Consider the following 17,618-nt stretch of genomic DNA (forward strand, 5'->3'; position numbering starts at 1 on the left):
CTTTACTATAGTAAGGAGTTCCTTCCATGTTACACAGTAGTTCCTCTCTGGTTTACTTAAAACCATACTGAAGTAGGCCACCACGTTAGTTTTCTGAGACAACAATCCTCCAATTCCGACATTACTAGCATCACAATCCAATATATACGGCAGTGAGGGATCTGGAAGCTTTAAAAGTGGAGCAGAGGCCAATTTTTCAAACTATCAGCAGTTTCTTGGTAAGTATGACAGCCTTAATGGTTTAATTATATTCAACATGTTGTTATGGTACATGTGCATCAATCACAATTAATATATAGCTTAAAACCTATGTTCAAAGATTTTCCGTTCCAAAAAAAGAATATCCATTGTGGATAATACAGTGTTCTAGGGGCTACTTTGAACTGACCTAGGAGCTTTGTGAAAATACATCATGAGCAACTGATAATCAGTTGTGTCAAAACATTAAGAGCAAGAGTATTGGCAGCTGATGTAAGACAGTTCTTCAAAAACATGAAGCAGATGATTCAAAACGAGGATGGAACAAAGGTTTTGCCAGAGAATATATACAACTATGATCAGACCAACCTTTCGGACAGCCCTGGGACAAAGATATTTGTGTTCAAGAGAGGAGTGAAGTACCAAGATAGAATAAGAGACAGCATAAAAGCAGCAATATTCATTATGTTTTGTGGTTCTTCTACCAGAGATATGCTACCACGTTATGTGGTCTATAAAACAGAGCAGAGTACTTGGATGGAAGGTGCCCCTTGGTTTGAAACTGTCTTTGTCCCTCATGTTAAACACCAATAAGGTCAAAAGGTATTACTTGGATGCAATCTTAGTAGCCATTTTAGTGAAAGGGTGTTACAGTTACCAGCAGAACACAACATTCGTTTTGTATGCTTTCCTAGCAACTCAACACACTTAATGCAACCAATAGATGTTTCTTTCTATGGTCCACTAAAGAAGTCATGGAGGAAAGTGCTTGACAGTTAGAAGGTAAGCACTCTGAGCAAGTCACAGATTCTATCAAAAGAATTAGCAGTGAAAACCTGGTTGCAGGCTTGATCCTGGTAAAGTTCTGAACAAACTCCCAGATGGTACACATCATCCCAACATGGTGTCACTCGCCCATCTCTACTTTCTAGTGTGTTTCGTTTTTTAAAAAAAGTTATTTAATGTTCAATGTAACCCCTGTTGCAGTATTTCTTTGAACACAAGTTGTAATATCATAGTTGTTCAAAGTAACCCCCAAGCTGGGGGCAACTTTGAACCCTCAGAAAATAAAAAAATAACTACTAGTAAATAGTTACAATTTTCATTTCATGATTATATTGAAAGATCTAAATAATGTCCACGTTAAAATGAAGTTACTGTTCCAAGCATCTTCAAGCTGCAAATGCTACACACAGAGCTGATGAGAAGGGGGGGGGGTTCCTCCGAGGCCCGGCAGTAGGATATTCCACTAACAAAAGCATACTACTAAATGAGCTAAATTGATTACTGGTTTTTCATGGATTCGTGAAGAATTTTGTCACCTAAATTTCTTTTATGAAAAATCAGAAAAATTTAATATATAGAATGAAAGGAGGGCCCGATGATATTACTGACCCCAGGGCTGGGCTAGAAAAGAAAAAAAACTGTTCAAAGAAGCTCCAGTTGACGGTACTTCACAAAAAGCCGTTATATTGGTGAGACAAACAGACAACTTCCTATTCATTTGTGGGAACTATTTAAAATCTCCATCTCATACGTCTAGGTAAAATCGTTCTTTTGATTCTTCTCAAATAAAAATCCTCAGCAGAGAAGACAACATTAACAGAAGAAAAATAAAAGAATCTCTATTAATAAAAAAACATAACCCTATTCTTAACAAATACAAAGGTGTTCCTTTATGTCTATTTTATTTTTAATCATTCCATTCTTTTGTATATAGAACGAATTTCAATACTTAGACTCGGGCCTTAAAGTTTTATTTATTATACCTAAATTTGAATGTTCATTGATAAATTACTTTAATGTTACACTTCCTTAGTCATACGCTTGTAGATTACTATTGTTATAGATCCTCAGATGATTATTTATTAAATTATGTTAGCCTCAGTTTTTGTATCCACCTGGTGAATAAAATAAACAAAAGTTTTACTACTATGTACAACCGATAAAAACTTGTATGAATTTTAAGAACCTAGTTCTTTCTAATATTTAATTCAACCAGTCAATATTTTTGTGCCATTGCTAAGACATTCTGAAGAAACATTAATTTAGAGATATTTTAATGCATATGTCTAACATTAAGCAATCTTATTGGAAACAATAATACTAATTAGGTTAATGATACTTTTAGTTTTATTACTGGCCATAGGTCTTTTTAGTTCAATTTAAATTTTAGCCTTCTTTAAGAAAAACTTATGCTATTATTTAATATACACTTTTCTATATCTTTATCACTTGTTAAACTTAACCTTTCTGTTATTTTTGAAACAAAAAAAAATGTTTTGTCTAGATAGGTTTGGTTATAGAACAAACAGGAGAAGCAATGCTGGTTGAGAAGCACATTCCTTTCACGGCTGTACCACTTACTACGCTGAAAACCATTGCCATCCGTGTAACTCCTTTACACTATGCTCTCACTACCTGTTACTGAGAGAAAAAGTTAACCAAGAGAAACCTGACAATCTCACTGATTAGCAGCTATCTGCTTTTATCTGGGAGAGTTAAATGAACAATATTCACTCTGGAGTGACAGAAATACTCTAAGCAAGGGTGAATCTGTGGGAAATTTGCTTTTAAAAGTCCATATAATTGCTTAATATTGGACTATGTCATTGGAAATAACACTTTCCACACTGAACACGATTTTAGCTTTTTTATAACTTTTTGGCACAGTTTAATATTAAAAAACTCACATTTTTTAAAAAAAACAACGATTATCTTGTACACAATTCTATAAAAATGAAACTGTTGAGATTGAGATTTTTTGCACTTTTTATCCTGTACAGTAAGTTATTATATTTTAGTAATTTGGAAACAATCTCATACACTTTAAATGTTTCGTCGTATACTACTGCGTCATCCTCAGGAGTGTAATGTTTTGCAAAAACAACACTTATTTATACAATTATGAAGTCACCAATTTACATATTAAACAAGTTCACGCCATCTACTGACAACATTCTCACCAAGCCCATCATCCTTATTTGTTTTTAGTTAAGTACAAAGCTACACAAAGGGCTAACTGTACTCTTCCCACCATGGGTACCAAAAACCTAATTCTAGGGTTGTAAGTCCACAGACATACCGCTGGCCTACTAGGGGGGCATCCTTATTCAATAATTTGAAATTAACTTTTTAATATTTCATTATCTCAATAGATATGCGTATATTCAAGTTAAAAACTGTAATATTACTATTTCACCTTTAGCAGAACATGAAAATAATCATGCAATTCATTGGAAATTTTTTTTTATTTTAGCACAACCTGGAAATTTAATTGGTGTGTATATATGTGAATCTATGGTGATAATTAAATGTAAAAAAATAAATTTAAATTATTCAATAAGGATGATGGAAATGTCAGTAGATGACGTGAAATTCTTTATTGTTTACCACTTTTTATCCTGTACAGTAAATTATTGTATTTAGTATTTTGGAGACTGGAAACAATCTCATTTTTATAGAATTGTGTGTAAAATAATCGTTGTTTTTTAAAAACTGAGTTTTTTAACATGGTTTTAGCTATTTAAGGACAATAGGCCTTTTTAAAAAGAAGAAACAAAATAATGTGTTATATATATTTCAGTTTTATTATATACACTTTTTATTTCTGTTAATAAATTTTATTAATTATAAAAAAAAAAATTGGCAAAGACAGCCATAGTTCTTTTGAGCCTAAAAGACTAAAACATTAACAGCTATTCATTTTACTCATGCTGTCAGAAGTCATTGAACACCTTGGATCTCTATTACAAGACAAATACAACATTTATGGACACTTATTTTAATTTGACCTGGTACACATTGCTCACATAATTACAAAAAAAAGTTGTTTCTTCTTGCACATCATGACAAAATACCAACAATTTATATAACTTTATACACTATATGATGAAAAACTTAAAGCAAGTGAATAATACTTTTAAATAGTCTTTAAACCAAACGTTTAGGACTTATTTGCTTGTGATTTTTGACTAGGTTAAAGGAACTTTAAAGGTTAATATAGTCAGAGAATTAATTTGTTTATATAAAACATAAAGTTATAATTGCTCTTAAAAAAAATCATTGTAAACAGACTAATTATTTCTTATTACACACAATTTTATATTCCAGACTCGCAGAGCAGTAATTAAATAAACATCTACAATAAACAATCAACCAAGATGCCAAATACATACGGCATTTTTTGCAACTGCAATTTAAAATAAAATTTGGTTAGGGAATTGCACAACCATCAAAAACTTGAACTGTAATCAAGTTAGGTTTCTCTTTTAAAACCTCAAGTCAAACAGCCTGATATGTCAGGTGCATCGTTTGATAAATAGAAAGTTAACATTGCACAAAAAACTCTTGAATAAAACTTGATTTTGGAAATTTTGTGGTAAATTTTCATGTGATGTCAAACTATGCTACAAGACAGAAAGATGTGTATATCAAATAACCTAAATCAGGGTAATCCTTATTAGCAAGTAAAATTTCAGATTATAAATTTAGAGGCTGCTCAATGAGGATGAGATTCTAGTCTATAGTGACCTGGTACTGTATGTACTATGTAATGTAAAAAACATATTAGTTATGTATTACAAATGATTTATTTAAAGTATATTATTATTTTTTTGCATGTACATATATAATATAATTACAGAAATTTATGGTTTTTATATTATTTTGGTGTGGTTAGTCACTTTTTCATTGTTATTGTTTTCTTTTTGATATTAGGAAAACACCTTCTATGATCCTGCAAAACTTGAAGGAGGAATTGTATCTGTTCTTCTTTCTTTGTTATGATGGCATTATACTCCTCAATAAAGGTCGCATCCCCTTCAGCATTGTCATTTACCACATTCAAGAGTTGAACTGTCTGTCGGGCCTCCCTGTAGTCCTCTCTGAGCTCTCGTGAATTGGGGTCATAATCCACAAATCAGATGGAACTTTGAGGCACCTGAAAAAGTCTGTTGTATTCTTTGTGACAAAGTTTTCAACTAACATGTCCTCAGGCTTCCCAATATTCAGTTAAATGCACTCTGGAGTTTATCCATGCCTTTCTTCTCATTTAGTGCATTTATCATTGCAGAGTCAATGAGTTCTTTATTGAGATACCATACATGTCCAGCAAATTTCTGACAGGCAGATTTTAAATAAGCAGAATTCACCTTCTTATACTCAAAAAGACATTGTAGGAAGTTAAGATCATTGCAAGGAGCAGTGAATCAAGCCCTAAAATACTCTGAAACAATAAAGATGCAGATGTCACAGAGTTCTCTGTCTTCATAGCCAATGAGCTTAAACTGTCCCATACCCATCAATATCGTGAGGACATTTAATGCCTTGGCCATCCATCATACATGACTCCAGCTGCTATAAATTGCACTTCAAGAAAAGTTATGGTTAGTTCAAGAAGCTCTTGATACTTGTCTCCAGATTGGCTTGTACCAAACTCAATGACACTGACCTTAACTTCCTCTATGGCTTCTGCTACTTCATCATGATCAGCTGCAGTTCATAACTGGACTGGTGAAAAAAAGTACAATATCTGGTTCAGAGGAAAGTTTCATACAGTCTTTGAAAACACATGCCAGGACAGGTTTTAGGATTTGATGCCAGCATGCCAAATACAGAAGATTCTTGTTTGACCTTTATTCTAGCTGCCACAAAATTGGGAATAATATTTCTTCTTGCCCCATTTTAAGGTTTAGAAGATGATGATTCTCCTCTATCCTTATCACTGTTACTGGTATTGTATCCACTAACCGCATCATCACTGCTATGGGATGATTCTCACCAACTGACTATTTTATCTAAGGTTTGTTGTTCCTGCTCTGCATGCCATTTCTTGTCCATACTTGCTCCACTTCTTTCATCAGCCCATGATTCCTTTAAGAAAAGAACCTTATCTACCTGGCCCATTTGCCCATAACAACCTCATTCCCTTTGAGCAAAAAAAAATTATATGGCTTTTGCATTTTTGATTAAGGTCAGGGCATCACTGCCAATAAAACACATCACACCAGGACATAAGGGAATAATAATACAAGAAGTGAAAATGTGGTGGTAGCACCTGCAGGGGTATTTCCTGAGTAATGTGGCATGATCTGTACCCTACCTGTCAGAGTTCAAAGTTGCTGGATATAATACCACTGGGACTGACAGGCAATCTAGGCCTCTGCCTCAACTTTTGAGGGCACTAACAAATGGTTTCTCTCCATACACACACACTAATACATTTGAGACTGCTACTAGCAACAGCATTATTCTTCTCCAATATTAACTGTAGCTTTGTCATAATTAATTATTTCATGTATTGAATGGTATATATCTATCCTATTTTCATGTATAAATAATCTGTGTCATGTTTTCATATCCTAATATTTTTGAATTGCAAAACTAATTTTAATTTCACGTAACAGTATTTTATTTTAACAATTCCATAAAAGTTTAAAGACAATTCAGTTGGGTAAAAACTGGTGTAACTAGGCCACAAGCCTGGATCAACAAATTCTACAATATCCCTCTGCTGATAGGCATTCTATAGTAAAAAAAAATCTTATTATTAAAAGTTATGGTTTAAATTCCAAAAACCGGTTAAGTGTCAGAAGCCGAGAGGTCTAACATTTATGTTTATCGTAGAAAAACTAAAGGAAATGTGAAAAAACAACTGTGGTAACCCTAATTTCAATAATGTTATTACCTTCATTGAGCCCATACTGCTGACAAGACTGTTTAAGCTCACACTACAATGTATATTCTAATTCATGACTAGGCTGAAACACAAATTTGAACACTTAAAAATGTTAGCAGTTAAATATCCGATTAATTAACCAAGTTTTATATTAGAATTTCAAACATTTTTTTGTTGAATGTTGTAATAATTCCTTACTTACAAAATATAAAATAAGTACACTCTTGTACAGTGTTCTAGCAATACATTTCACCAGTTACAATTTATCAATACATTCTATTGTCAACTACATAATGAAACAGTGATTTTTTCTATGCACTGAGGTCCCTGTTGCAGTGGCTGTTCAATGTTAGGTATGTTTACTTTCAGTCCAGAACAAGATTGGTTAATTGCAGCATTATCCTCTTCTGCAGTCCTGCAATTAGAAACAAATTTTAAAATCTAATAATTATTCTATTCAATATATTGAGTTACAGAAGAAAAAAAAAATGTTATCACACCAATTAAAACAACATTAGTAACAATTACTTTAAAATCATTGCTTTTATCAAACTAACTTTGCTATATTTGATGATATGTGAAAAAAATACTTCTATAGGTGGTCTGTTTGAGTGGTGGGATGAAAAGCTGAACTGGGAAATACAAACCTGGATAGTGGTGTTACAGTTTAAAGGAAACTGTACCTCTGATATATCTTTACTGTATGTGAATTATATGTGTTGGTTAAGGAACATAAATATGAGAGTATTTACCGTCACATGCTTCACGGGTAACACCTAACTGGTCAGATTGTGCTCAGGCTTGTGAAGCACAAACACAGATCATCTATTTCTCCACATACGAGAAATAGTGGTATTGTTTACATAATATTGAGGAAGAAATCAACAAAATAAACTTAGAAATACGTGTCCGACTCCTAAGTTACACCGCCATTCCTTTGTTTTTCATATTTTTTCTGTATTCCACTTTAGGTATGATGGAGGTTTGGGGAATTGCACAAAACGTGTCATATATCTTATCTTAACTAACTTATCTTATAAACAATGGATTGGCCTTCTTAATAACAGAAGATTTAGTCAAAGTAATGCTTTATCTCTGAATAACTGAATGAATGAAATAGAAAGACTGGGTACAAAGTGAACCATAAGCTGAACAACCTTAATTATATATCACAAGCACACTGGAGTATTTGATTTATTGACACAGGCCAATCGTTTTTACTTGATCTTCTGTCTTCAACTGATCAAGCTGAATCCATGTACCAGACTGTCTAAATCCAATATTCTTTATTTCACAAAAAATGTCATATTTACCCAAAGCACTACCCACACGACCAGCCATTCTCCTTCAAGCATAGATTTTCCGAAGAATTTTGTTGTCTGTAAACTTGGACTGCCTCTATTTATGACCTTGTCCATTAGTTTAGAACCAAGTAAGTAACATGGCCGAGTTTAAAGGATATAGTTTTACTGACAACAAGCACAAATGACAAGGGTTTACATATGCGGTGTATGAATACATCATATATATATCTATATTCTTCTAATAATATAGTACTTATTCTGTACACGTGCAGGTTTCACATAAAAAACGTTATAAAGTTTACTCTGTTCCAGCAGCCTCTTTTATTCTCAAGTAGATAATATCTATTCTGCTTGTGGGTGGTATGGCTACAATACTTCGTGTTGTGCAAGGATGTTGACAGTGTATATGATACGTTATAGCCTCGTATCAGAAATACACCAATTCCTGTCATTATTAATGTACTACACTACATTGCATGAGCAATAGTTTAATTACTGTTCAGTACAGGTTTAAAGGGAAGTACACCTGAAAGAAAGGAGCACTGAAAATGAAGGAAGAGAGCTAAAATATGTCAGATATTAATAAAAAAACAGTGATTACCATGGGTCAGGAAAAGTGGGAAAAGTCGGTGAATTTCATGTGATTCATTGATACTTTTAGGACATAGAAAACAAAAAATAAATTATCATTAATGCCAGAAATTGACATACAGGATAATTTTGGTGGACTTAGGTTGTCGATATTTGTATTTTATGCATAAACATTGTTTTATCTGTCTCAATCTTTCTGTTTACCATTATTTGTCATGGAATATAAAAGGCAACCATAATATATTATGTAAACAGTAGCTTGGCTTCCACCTAAGTAGAATGTAAAGGCTCTGGACAAGGTTTTGTCTCATCTTTCTTAAAACTATGCCATGGAGGATTGTTTTACTACAATCTCGAAGATTTGTGATTTTTTTATCATAAACAAATGGATAAACTGCCTTTGTTATGCATGTTCTGATAAATTATCAATAATTCAAAAGCAGTTTGAACAATTACATTCAAACTTTACAAGATCACATTTAAGCAAACTGTGACTTTTAACGTTAATATAGTTTTTATAAAACAATAAGTAATAAAAAGTTAAATGATACATTACAAGTACAAGATCAAGTGGTCAGGGAGTAACATACTTTGGTCAGTAAAAGGTCTGTGAAAAGTCAAGGAATTTCATTTTGCCCAAAATGCGGGAACCATTCCTTTCTATTTTGCTCAGAAATGTTTTTTTTAAAAGAAAAAAATCACATAAATTAGGAATTATTTGTGGAAGCCTGGAGATTTTGTAACTCAAATGGTAAAACATGTAGTTTAAGCTATATAAAAATTCTGTTTATAGATACTCATATGTTAAATAGACAAAACATAAATGAATAAAACAAATTTAAGAAAGAAAAGGGGTTTTGTTTAAAACACACATGATTACTTTGTTGATACCTGAATTTGATTGATGCCTATTTCCTGTCCATCATCAACAAAAGGCTCATTCGAGCAACAGAATGAATACAACTGGATTTGACTGCAACTAACAGCTTTCTCTTAATAATGGCTGGAGACGGCTTGAATGGGTAATGAAGAAAAACTTTAATATAAGTTTAACATAACAGCAAATGTACAACGTTTCGACAAGGTTTTGTCATCAAAATGACAAATTAGGCCTAATCTCATCTTCACTGAAATTCATGTTTTGGTGAGGAAAAGAAATCCACAAGTAAATAAATAACCAATTAAGTCTGTCAGAATTCTAAAATCTGATCTTTGCCAATTGTCAAAATAAAAGGCTTTTAGTTATATTTCTTAATAGTATAAATATATACTATGTTGTTGTTGGGCTTAGGATTCTTCTACAGTAGGTGTCTGTGACTTGTTAGCAATAAATTCAATGATGAATAAACAGCACACACTTTTCTTGTTTCAAATAATATATATATTCAGAACAAGTTAATGTATGTACAATAAATTCTTCAACACTATAGATAGTATGGGCATATCATAAATACTGTTACGTATCTGCTCGTTTGTTAATTTCCTCTAAAAATTCTTCCCGAGGAACTTCAGTGATACAAGTCCTTTCTTAAATAAAACTAGTTTATTCTTTCTCAATACAACTTTGCAGCACATAGAATTTCCACAGTCACTTTAACTTAAACACACGCAATAATTCACAATGATTCACTCACTTTTCTTATGGTCACTTGACTCAATTATCTCCATTATCAATTTATCTGCCGGCTTATATACTAAAAAAGAGGGCGTCTAGCAAACGCTGGGACATTCGTGAGGTTCCTCAATCTTTCTAGAATCTCATCACGTGACTTCCGCTGTCGTAACAATACTATATATGTAGTTCTTTCCTTCATGTCAAATACCCACTTACGCCTATTCAATTACTTTAGAATTTCAGTTGACAAGCCTAATTATCTTCTCTATTTCAATCACACTAATATTCTCTATGATTCACTTACAATTGTGTCATGAATTACCATAATTGTTTGGTCTTCTTTCTTTTGAAGATCCTCTGTTCCATTTGTCAAAGTGCACTCAGGCTGATTCAATTACTTTAGAACCACGCTTTGACGAAATATAATTATTTTTCTTATCTTCTTTTCTACTGTTAGTTTCAATGTAACATATTAAACATTACGCCTATCACTTCTACTGTAGTTAACTTCACACCAACTTTATTCTCTTTTGCTCTTATCTGTCTGCTGCTTCCCACTTGTCTCACACTACTTATATCTATATTACCTAATCGTCTGTCCACCTTCAATATTCTCGACGTCAATATATTGCACATGATGTTCAATATTCTCAACATCAATGAATTATTAACAAAACTTCCTACAGTCATCTGCTTTAAACTCTTACTATAACAAAAACTAAACAATAATATAACATTCATTCACAAAACTAAATTAATGAAAACTATCTGAATGACAATATACCTTTTATATCATGACAAGGTCTTTAATCTGTAATTTTTAGGGTTAAAAAAAAGTCGTTAAATTTCAAAAACCATTAATCTAGCTTTTTGTGTCATAAATCTCATAACTAAATGCTGGGAAGTAAAAGGTATCACCAAATATGATTTATCTCAGTGGTTTTGTATTCACAAAACCTTTGCCTTATTTGTATTCTATTCTGAAAATGGGGGAAATCAAAGACGGCATTTACACTAAGGAACAAATCCACACTAGATATCTGCTTGCAATACAACATGCTATCAAAACTATTTTTTAAAGCACTTTTCAGATTATGCTTCTCCATTACTTTAAAAGTTTCAGAGATGATTTAGGTTGTGTTTTCATGATGAGAGAAGGTTTATTATGGACTCCAACAATCTTAGAGATAGTGAGAGAGCTGGTTAGGCTTCACAGACTCAAACAAAAATGTTCTGCATAAGGCTGGTGGAGCATTCAACTGTCTAATTGGGATGGAGCTGGAACCCATAAAGCAGGCTCTTCTCTGGACAGCTGAAAGCAATGAGCTGCAAACATATGGTGCCACCAACATAATATATACAACTGTTTCACATGAAGTACTATGTATAAAATCACTGGTTGATTTCCAAATGGATGGCAGAAAGAAAAGTAACTGCACATAAGACTATCAGAATTTCACTAGTAACAAGGTAGCCGGCTTCAACATGAGTAATCGGTGTATATCAGCATCAACCCTGGGATTCCTAACACTCAACTCAAAAAGCATGAATCCTTGGATGAGAAAGATGCAATAGTTGACAACATTTTGGTTAATTTACATAAGCCATCTTCTGGGTTATGTAATTTAACCAAAATGTCATCACCCACTGACTCTTTCATCGACAGTATTAAATTTTCCAAGGGAAGTACACTCTGAGATGAGAGAAGTTTGATTATATATTCTATCAGATGATTCACAGAATTACAATTGTGTTTTCAGCCTGTGGTACTTCCTATTTTGTAACCATATTTTTATTTACATTAATTCCTCTCCCAATATCTGCTAAACTGTGAAACAAATCTAAGCAAGCTTTGACAAATAATCCAAAAAATTAGCATTTCTTTCTTCAAGATTCATAAGCCTATTCCTTATTTCCTAATGAAAATATTTTTCTATTTAAATTACCAAACTTCATAACTAACTGTTTCAAAAGCATATGTTTTCAAATGTAAATTTCTTAAGAGTCACATATATATCTTCCAGAGCAGCAGCACTAAACTAATCTAGTTTAAAAACTTCAACACAAGTATCCTAACAAGACTATAATCTATTAATGCAATATCTTTGTTTCTTTTAGAAACAATATTTTAATTTTTTTAATTTGGCCAGACAAATGCAATGAAGTTGAATTTTGCTTTAAAAGTTGTATTTTTAGACAACTTAAAATTTTTCCATACTGGACATTTCCAAGATCTAAATTCTTCACTTTTGGTAAACAGTCAAGAAGCACTCCATTACTCACTGTATTGTTAAAGTAAATGCACACTGACTGGAATTAAAGATAGAAACTTACAATAAACATGTCAAAGGAACAAATGACAGGTCTAAATTGGCTTGTGCATTTCTATAATTTTCTGAATAAGCAGAAGATAAATTAAATTACTGAAACATATCTATGACAAAACTTTTAAAGTGCCAATCTAAAGCTGAAAGTCCAGCTTGAAATCTACTCTCAACTAAATGAAAAATATATTTTCAAGAGACATTAATGATGGTGATCCTTGAATTTTGTTTAGTTTTCTGTGCAATATGTTACCGTGTTAACAACGTAAATGATGAAATGATAATACAGACAAACTTCTCTGTTTCTGCATGACAAAGGAACACTGCATTGTAATAACCATGTAATCACCTATCCTTAAGTATATGACCAATACTGTAAATGCTTATCATGTTGCTTCTTAAGTGCATTTGTACAGTGGTAGTACTTTCCAAAATAAGAGTAAGATGCGGCTTTGACTTATATTAAAAATAGTTTAGATTAAGTTTTACATTTTAGCCAGCAAACAATTCAAAGTACTAATGAGATATTAAACTGATAAATCGAGGGTCATCTAACCCTTTTCTCTCTGTCTAAGTTCAATGTGTATAATTATTACACATGGAACACTGTATCTGGAAAACAGTTAAGTTAATTAGGTCCATTTTTTTTTATCAATGTCCGTTAATGGTACATTATAAAAGGATTCACCTTGTGATAAAAATGTAAGAGAAATCTTGAATAATGAGATTATATAGAGAAACATAGGAGAAGTGGAAGATCTGAATACCAGATCTCGTTAAGACCTAACAACAGATTATCAATGTTCTTAGACTAAGTATAACGTGTACATGAATGCAATATATTTTAGAATGAAGACAAATTTAATGAACTAGTGAAACTTTTGTAATCACAAAAACCTCCATAGGGTAACTAGAACAATACTTTAGGGGTGCTAAGTTTAGTGAAATAGCTCCAATCTACAGACACAAACCTCCATAGGGTAACTAGAACAATACTTTAGGGGTGCTAAGTTTACTGAAATAGCTCCAATCTACAGACACAAACCTCCATAGGGTAACTAGAACAATACTTTAGGGGGGCTAAGTTTACTGAAATAGCTCCAATCTACAGCATTCATCTGATTATAGAATAGTTCTATAAGATACTGTTTCATATTACGTTACAGATTATCATTCTTTCATAATAGCAACACGTACCAATTTAAAGGAAAAATGAGCAAATATATTTAATGATGCTCATTAATGTTTTACCAGAACAGAAACTGTAACTGCAAACTGCTGAATATTAAAACATTTGCATTGAAGTACAGGCAGTATAAGTCCTTTAATTCTCCAAATGAGAACTGTCCCCTTTAGGACTTAGTATGTTAGATACGCATAAAGTTACAACAGCATCATTTTAGCACTTTTGAGATGTAACTGAATATTTCAAAGGGGCAAAGTTAACCCTCAAATGTAATAACTTGGTAACAAAGCACAAAATACAAACTATAAATGTTCTAACTCATCATTCTGCTAATCATGGTAACTGCCATACATGTTCAGAACAGGAAAAAAAACATAATTTATTACCCATCATTCCATTAGTGACTCATGCTTGGAACACCCTGTACATTAATGTAAAACTCACCTATCCTTTATTGACTCCAGGATAAGGCATCTGTGAGTAATCTGCATGTGACGAATCAGTGTGGCTTCTTTAACAAACTTCCGATTACAATGGCCGCAGGTAAGAGGCTTAGTTTGAAGATGAATTGACCGAAGATGACGATTTAAGTCACCTATGGCAAAATATATATATATAGTTATCTCATCGCAGTTCAACTTAAATGTATCCTTTAATTTGTATTTTCACAAACAGAGAACAATGCTGAAAAGTAAAACAATTATTTTTTATTGAACTGTGTCTGATTTGTAAGAAGCTGTACCTGCAACATGGTTTCGTTTCAACGTTTTGGATTTTCTTTCTCTAATCTTAACTGTCAAGTAATAATATAAAAACACAATTTCAACTGATTTATTCCGATAAAGACATGAATAGCATACATTTGAACCCACTTTTGGTTCTCTTAAGAATACAACTCTACTTTGGAATACCAAAAACAATACTTAGAACCTTATTAAAATGTTTGTTTACAAGAGTTTTTTACTTGTTGAAATCATAATTTTGTTTTTGTTATAAATTCTAGGATATCCTAATCACAAATCAAGGAATTTATATAGTGTACAAATTCTGCCACAATATGAGAAGTATAAGAGTAATTACAACATGATGAAATCAGCCAGGGCTGTCAAAAATGGAATGAGCATGCATTCTGAGCATGCAAAAAGTTGTATTATAAGTCTCATAATGCACAAAACTATTGTGAATAAGACTTAGCTAGGATGTTATTTTTTAACCACCTTCTGTTCTTAGCACTGTCCATGCTAAACAAGGAAGGCAGATCACAGCTTCCAAACAAACATCTTTACTTGGGCCTTGCAGTGTAAAGACCATGTACCATCAACAGCTTCCAAACAAACATCTTTACTTGGGCCTTGCAGTGTAAAGACCATGTACCATCAACAGCTTCCAAACAAACATCTTTACTAGGGCCTTGCAGTGTAAAGACCATGTTCCATCAACAGCTTCCAAACAAACATCTTTACTTGGGCCTTGCAGTGTAAAGACCATGTTCCATCAAGCCACTGTATTTTACAATTTGAACATTTTATCTCCACAATGACCCCTCAGACACAATCCTAGTAGAGAATTGCTTTAAAGACACCTCAAGAGACAGTTATAAATGAACAAGTGACACCACTAAAATAACTGGTCATCATCATATCTCAGACATCCCCAAAAGATAATGTAAAGAGTGGGGCTGAGGGTGAAGAAGTAAAAGCTTGTCAACATCTATCTAAAGACCACAGTGAGCAATCATCTGTATCATAGCCACAGATAGTGAAAGACCTGGTTTAGCATTCAACAGCTTATGGACCAACAACATTCTTTACATGGCTGGTGGAGCAATGAAGCTACATAAAAGAAGTATACGGATGCAGATGGAAGCCATAGAGCAAGCTCTTCTCTGGACTGCTACATGCAATGAACTGCAATAGACAATACCATCAACATAATATTTGGGACTGACTTGCAGGACATGCAGGAGTAAAGCTAAATGAGGAATCTGAGAAGTTCACAAGAGAAGTCCCTAAATCAAATTTGGCACAACTATATTGGCAGGATATCAACCCCCTCTGCAATTGTAAAGTGAAAATGGTAACCATGGAAAGCTTTCATGAATATTCAGATGGAATGAAATTGCTGGAATATAAAGTATTCTATGGTGCAACTAGGAAGAGCAAACAATTGTCACTAACAACAAAAGTAAAGGAGCTTTCACGTACCCCCACAAGAGGTCAGCACCTGACAGTGCAATCTCTGGGACTGTTACTTAGTAATCAACTTTACTCTACACAAAATACAGAATAAAATTGAAGGGAGATAGGATTTCTTTAACGATCAAAATGCCTGAGAAACTTTCATATACATGTACATCAAATTGTATAAGTTAACTTAATATATCAGGATTAATCTTTTTTACTCATACTGAGTAATATTTAGTTATAAATTTTCTGCTTCAACAAAATTTTAACAATATTTTTTTAATAAATTAATTAAATGAATACAGTACATAAAAAAATGAGCTGCCCCAATGGACACAAGGCTGAAAATGGGGGTGGTACGAGTATGAATTAAAATTTGTAAGCATCTGCCTACAAACTTGCTAATTACTGCTGCAGCCACATATAAAAGTGGCTGATTAAGGCTTGGTATTTTAATTGCTTTACTACAGGTGCTAACGGAGTGTACGAAGATTCCATAGTTATCAAAATATATCATGGATTCTTTCAGTCAGTTTACTTTTACCACTTAATTCTGCAGAAAGATGTTATGTACAGTAACACACACACAACTTCAAAGTTTCATACTTCATCAAGATGGCTGTGATATCATAATAGGAAAAACTGGGTGGTGCATTGGAACATACAATATAATTTTCTTTCTTACATGCTGATCTTAATTCAGAAAAGCAAAAAAGTTATACATATATATATATTTTCCACAACCATAACTACTGGATAAGTACCAGTGCCTCAAAAAGTAATGCATCATAGACATAACTTCTATTTTCTATTAGCTGTGCTCATTATAAATTTAATATACAGCGTAATAAGTAAATTTTTATGTCCTATAGCTGCAGAAGTCTGAGTATTCAGAATTCTTTGTTAAAGAAGGGGTAAATATTATTAGCTGGTTTTAAAAAAAATCATAATCTAATTAATGTATCCTGACCAGTCATATTCCCTCAGTTCATTACATAAAAACTAATAGGCTTTTCCATATAATACATGCAGATACTGTGAATGGATGATTGTAGCACAACAGCAACTGAGAAATTAAAACTCACTTGTCAGGCTAAGATTGTATGTACTGAAAATTATCCATTATAAAAATTGTGTCAGTTCATCCACCTTTTTTCTCTGAGAATGGTTTGTTAAGATTAAATAAGCTTTAGCAATCTCCATTACATGAACTTATAAATATGTGTAACTAAATGGAGAAACTTAACAACATGTCATATCCAAAAAATACGGCATCCTTTTCTACAAATAAAGGGAAAATTATATAGATTTATCTGGACAAGTAAATGTAGGAGTATTAAATATAAAAGTTACGAAGTTAAAATATGCATTACTGGAGTATTACACAGCACAAACACTAAGGCAAATATGAAAAAAGATTAATTCTCACTAAGAATTAATTATGCTTAGGACTTTATTCAAGACCTTTAACTAAAGTGACAGTTTTATTTTTGTATATTCCTTAAAAATCCCTACTTTTTCAACAAAGTCTGTATAAA

At 32.6% G+C, this 17,618-nt stretch overlaps 1 protein-coding gene across 2 annotated transcripts in view; it reads right to left on the bottom strand.

Annotated features, from left to right (window-relative positions):
* Nucleotides 1-3,840: 3,840 nt before the first annotated feature.
* LOC106470605 (zinc finger protein 252-like) overlaps nt 3,841-17,618 on the bottom strand; it is a 48,257-nt gene continuing 34,479 nt past the window's right edge. For both annotated transcript variants that reach the window (XM_022399230.1, XM_013931167.2), the window contains exons 6-7: nt 14,342-14,492; nt 3,841-7,292 (exon numbers count right to left, since the gene is read on the bottom strand). In XM_022399230.1, the coding sequence (XP_022254938.1) occupies nt 7,160-7,292; nt 14,342-14,492 (284 nt within the window). In that variant the 3' untranslated portion in view covers nt 3,841-7,159. The remainder of the gene's footprint in view (nt 7,293-14,341; nt 14,493-17,618) is intronic.

This window comes from Limulus polyphemus, unplaced genomic scaffold (assembly GCF_000517525.1).
Source record: "Limulus polyphemus unplaced genomic scaffold, Limulus_polyphemus-2.1.2 Scaffold4112, whole genome shotgun sequence".
NCBI lineage: Eukaryota > Metazoa > Arthropoda > Merostomata > Xiphosura > Limulidae > Limulus > Limulus polyphemus.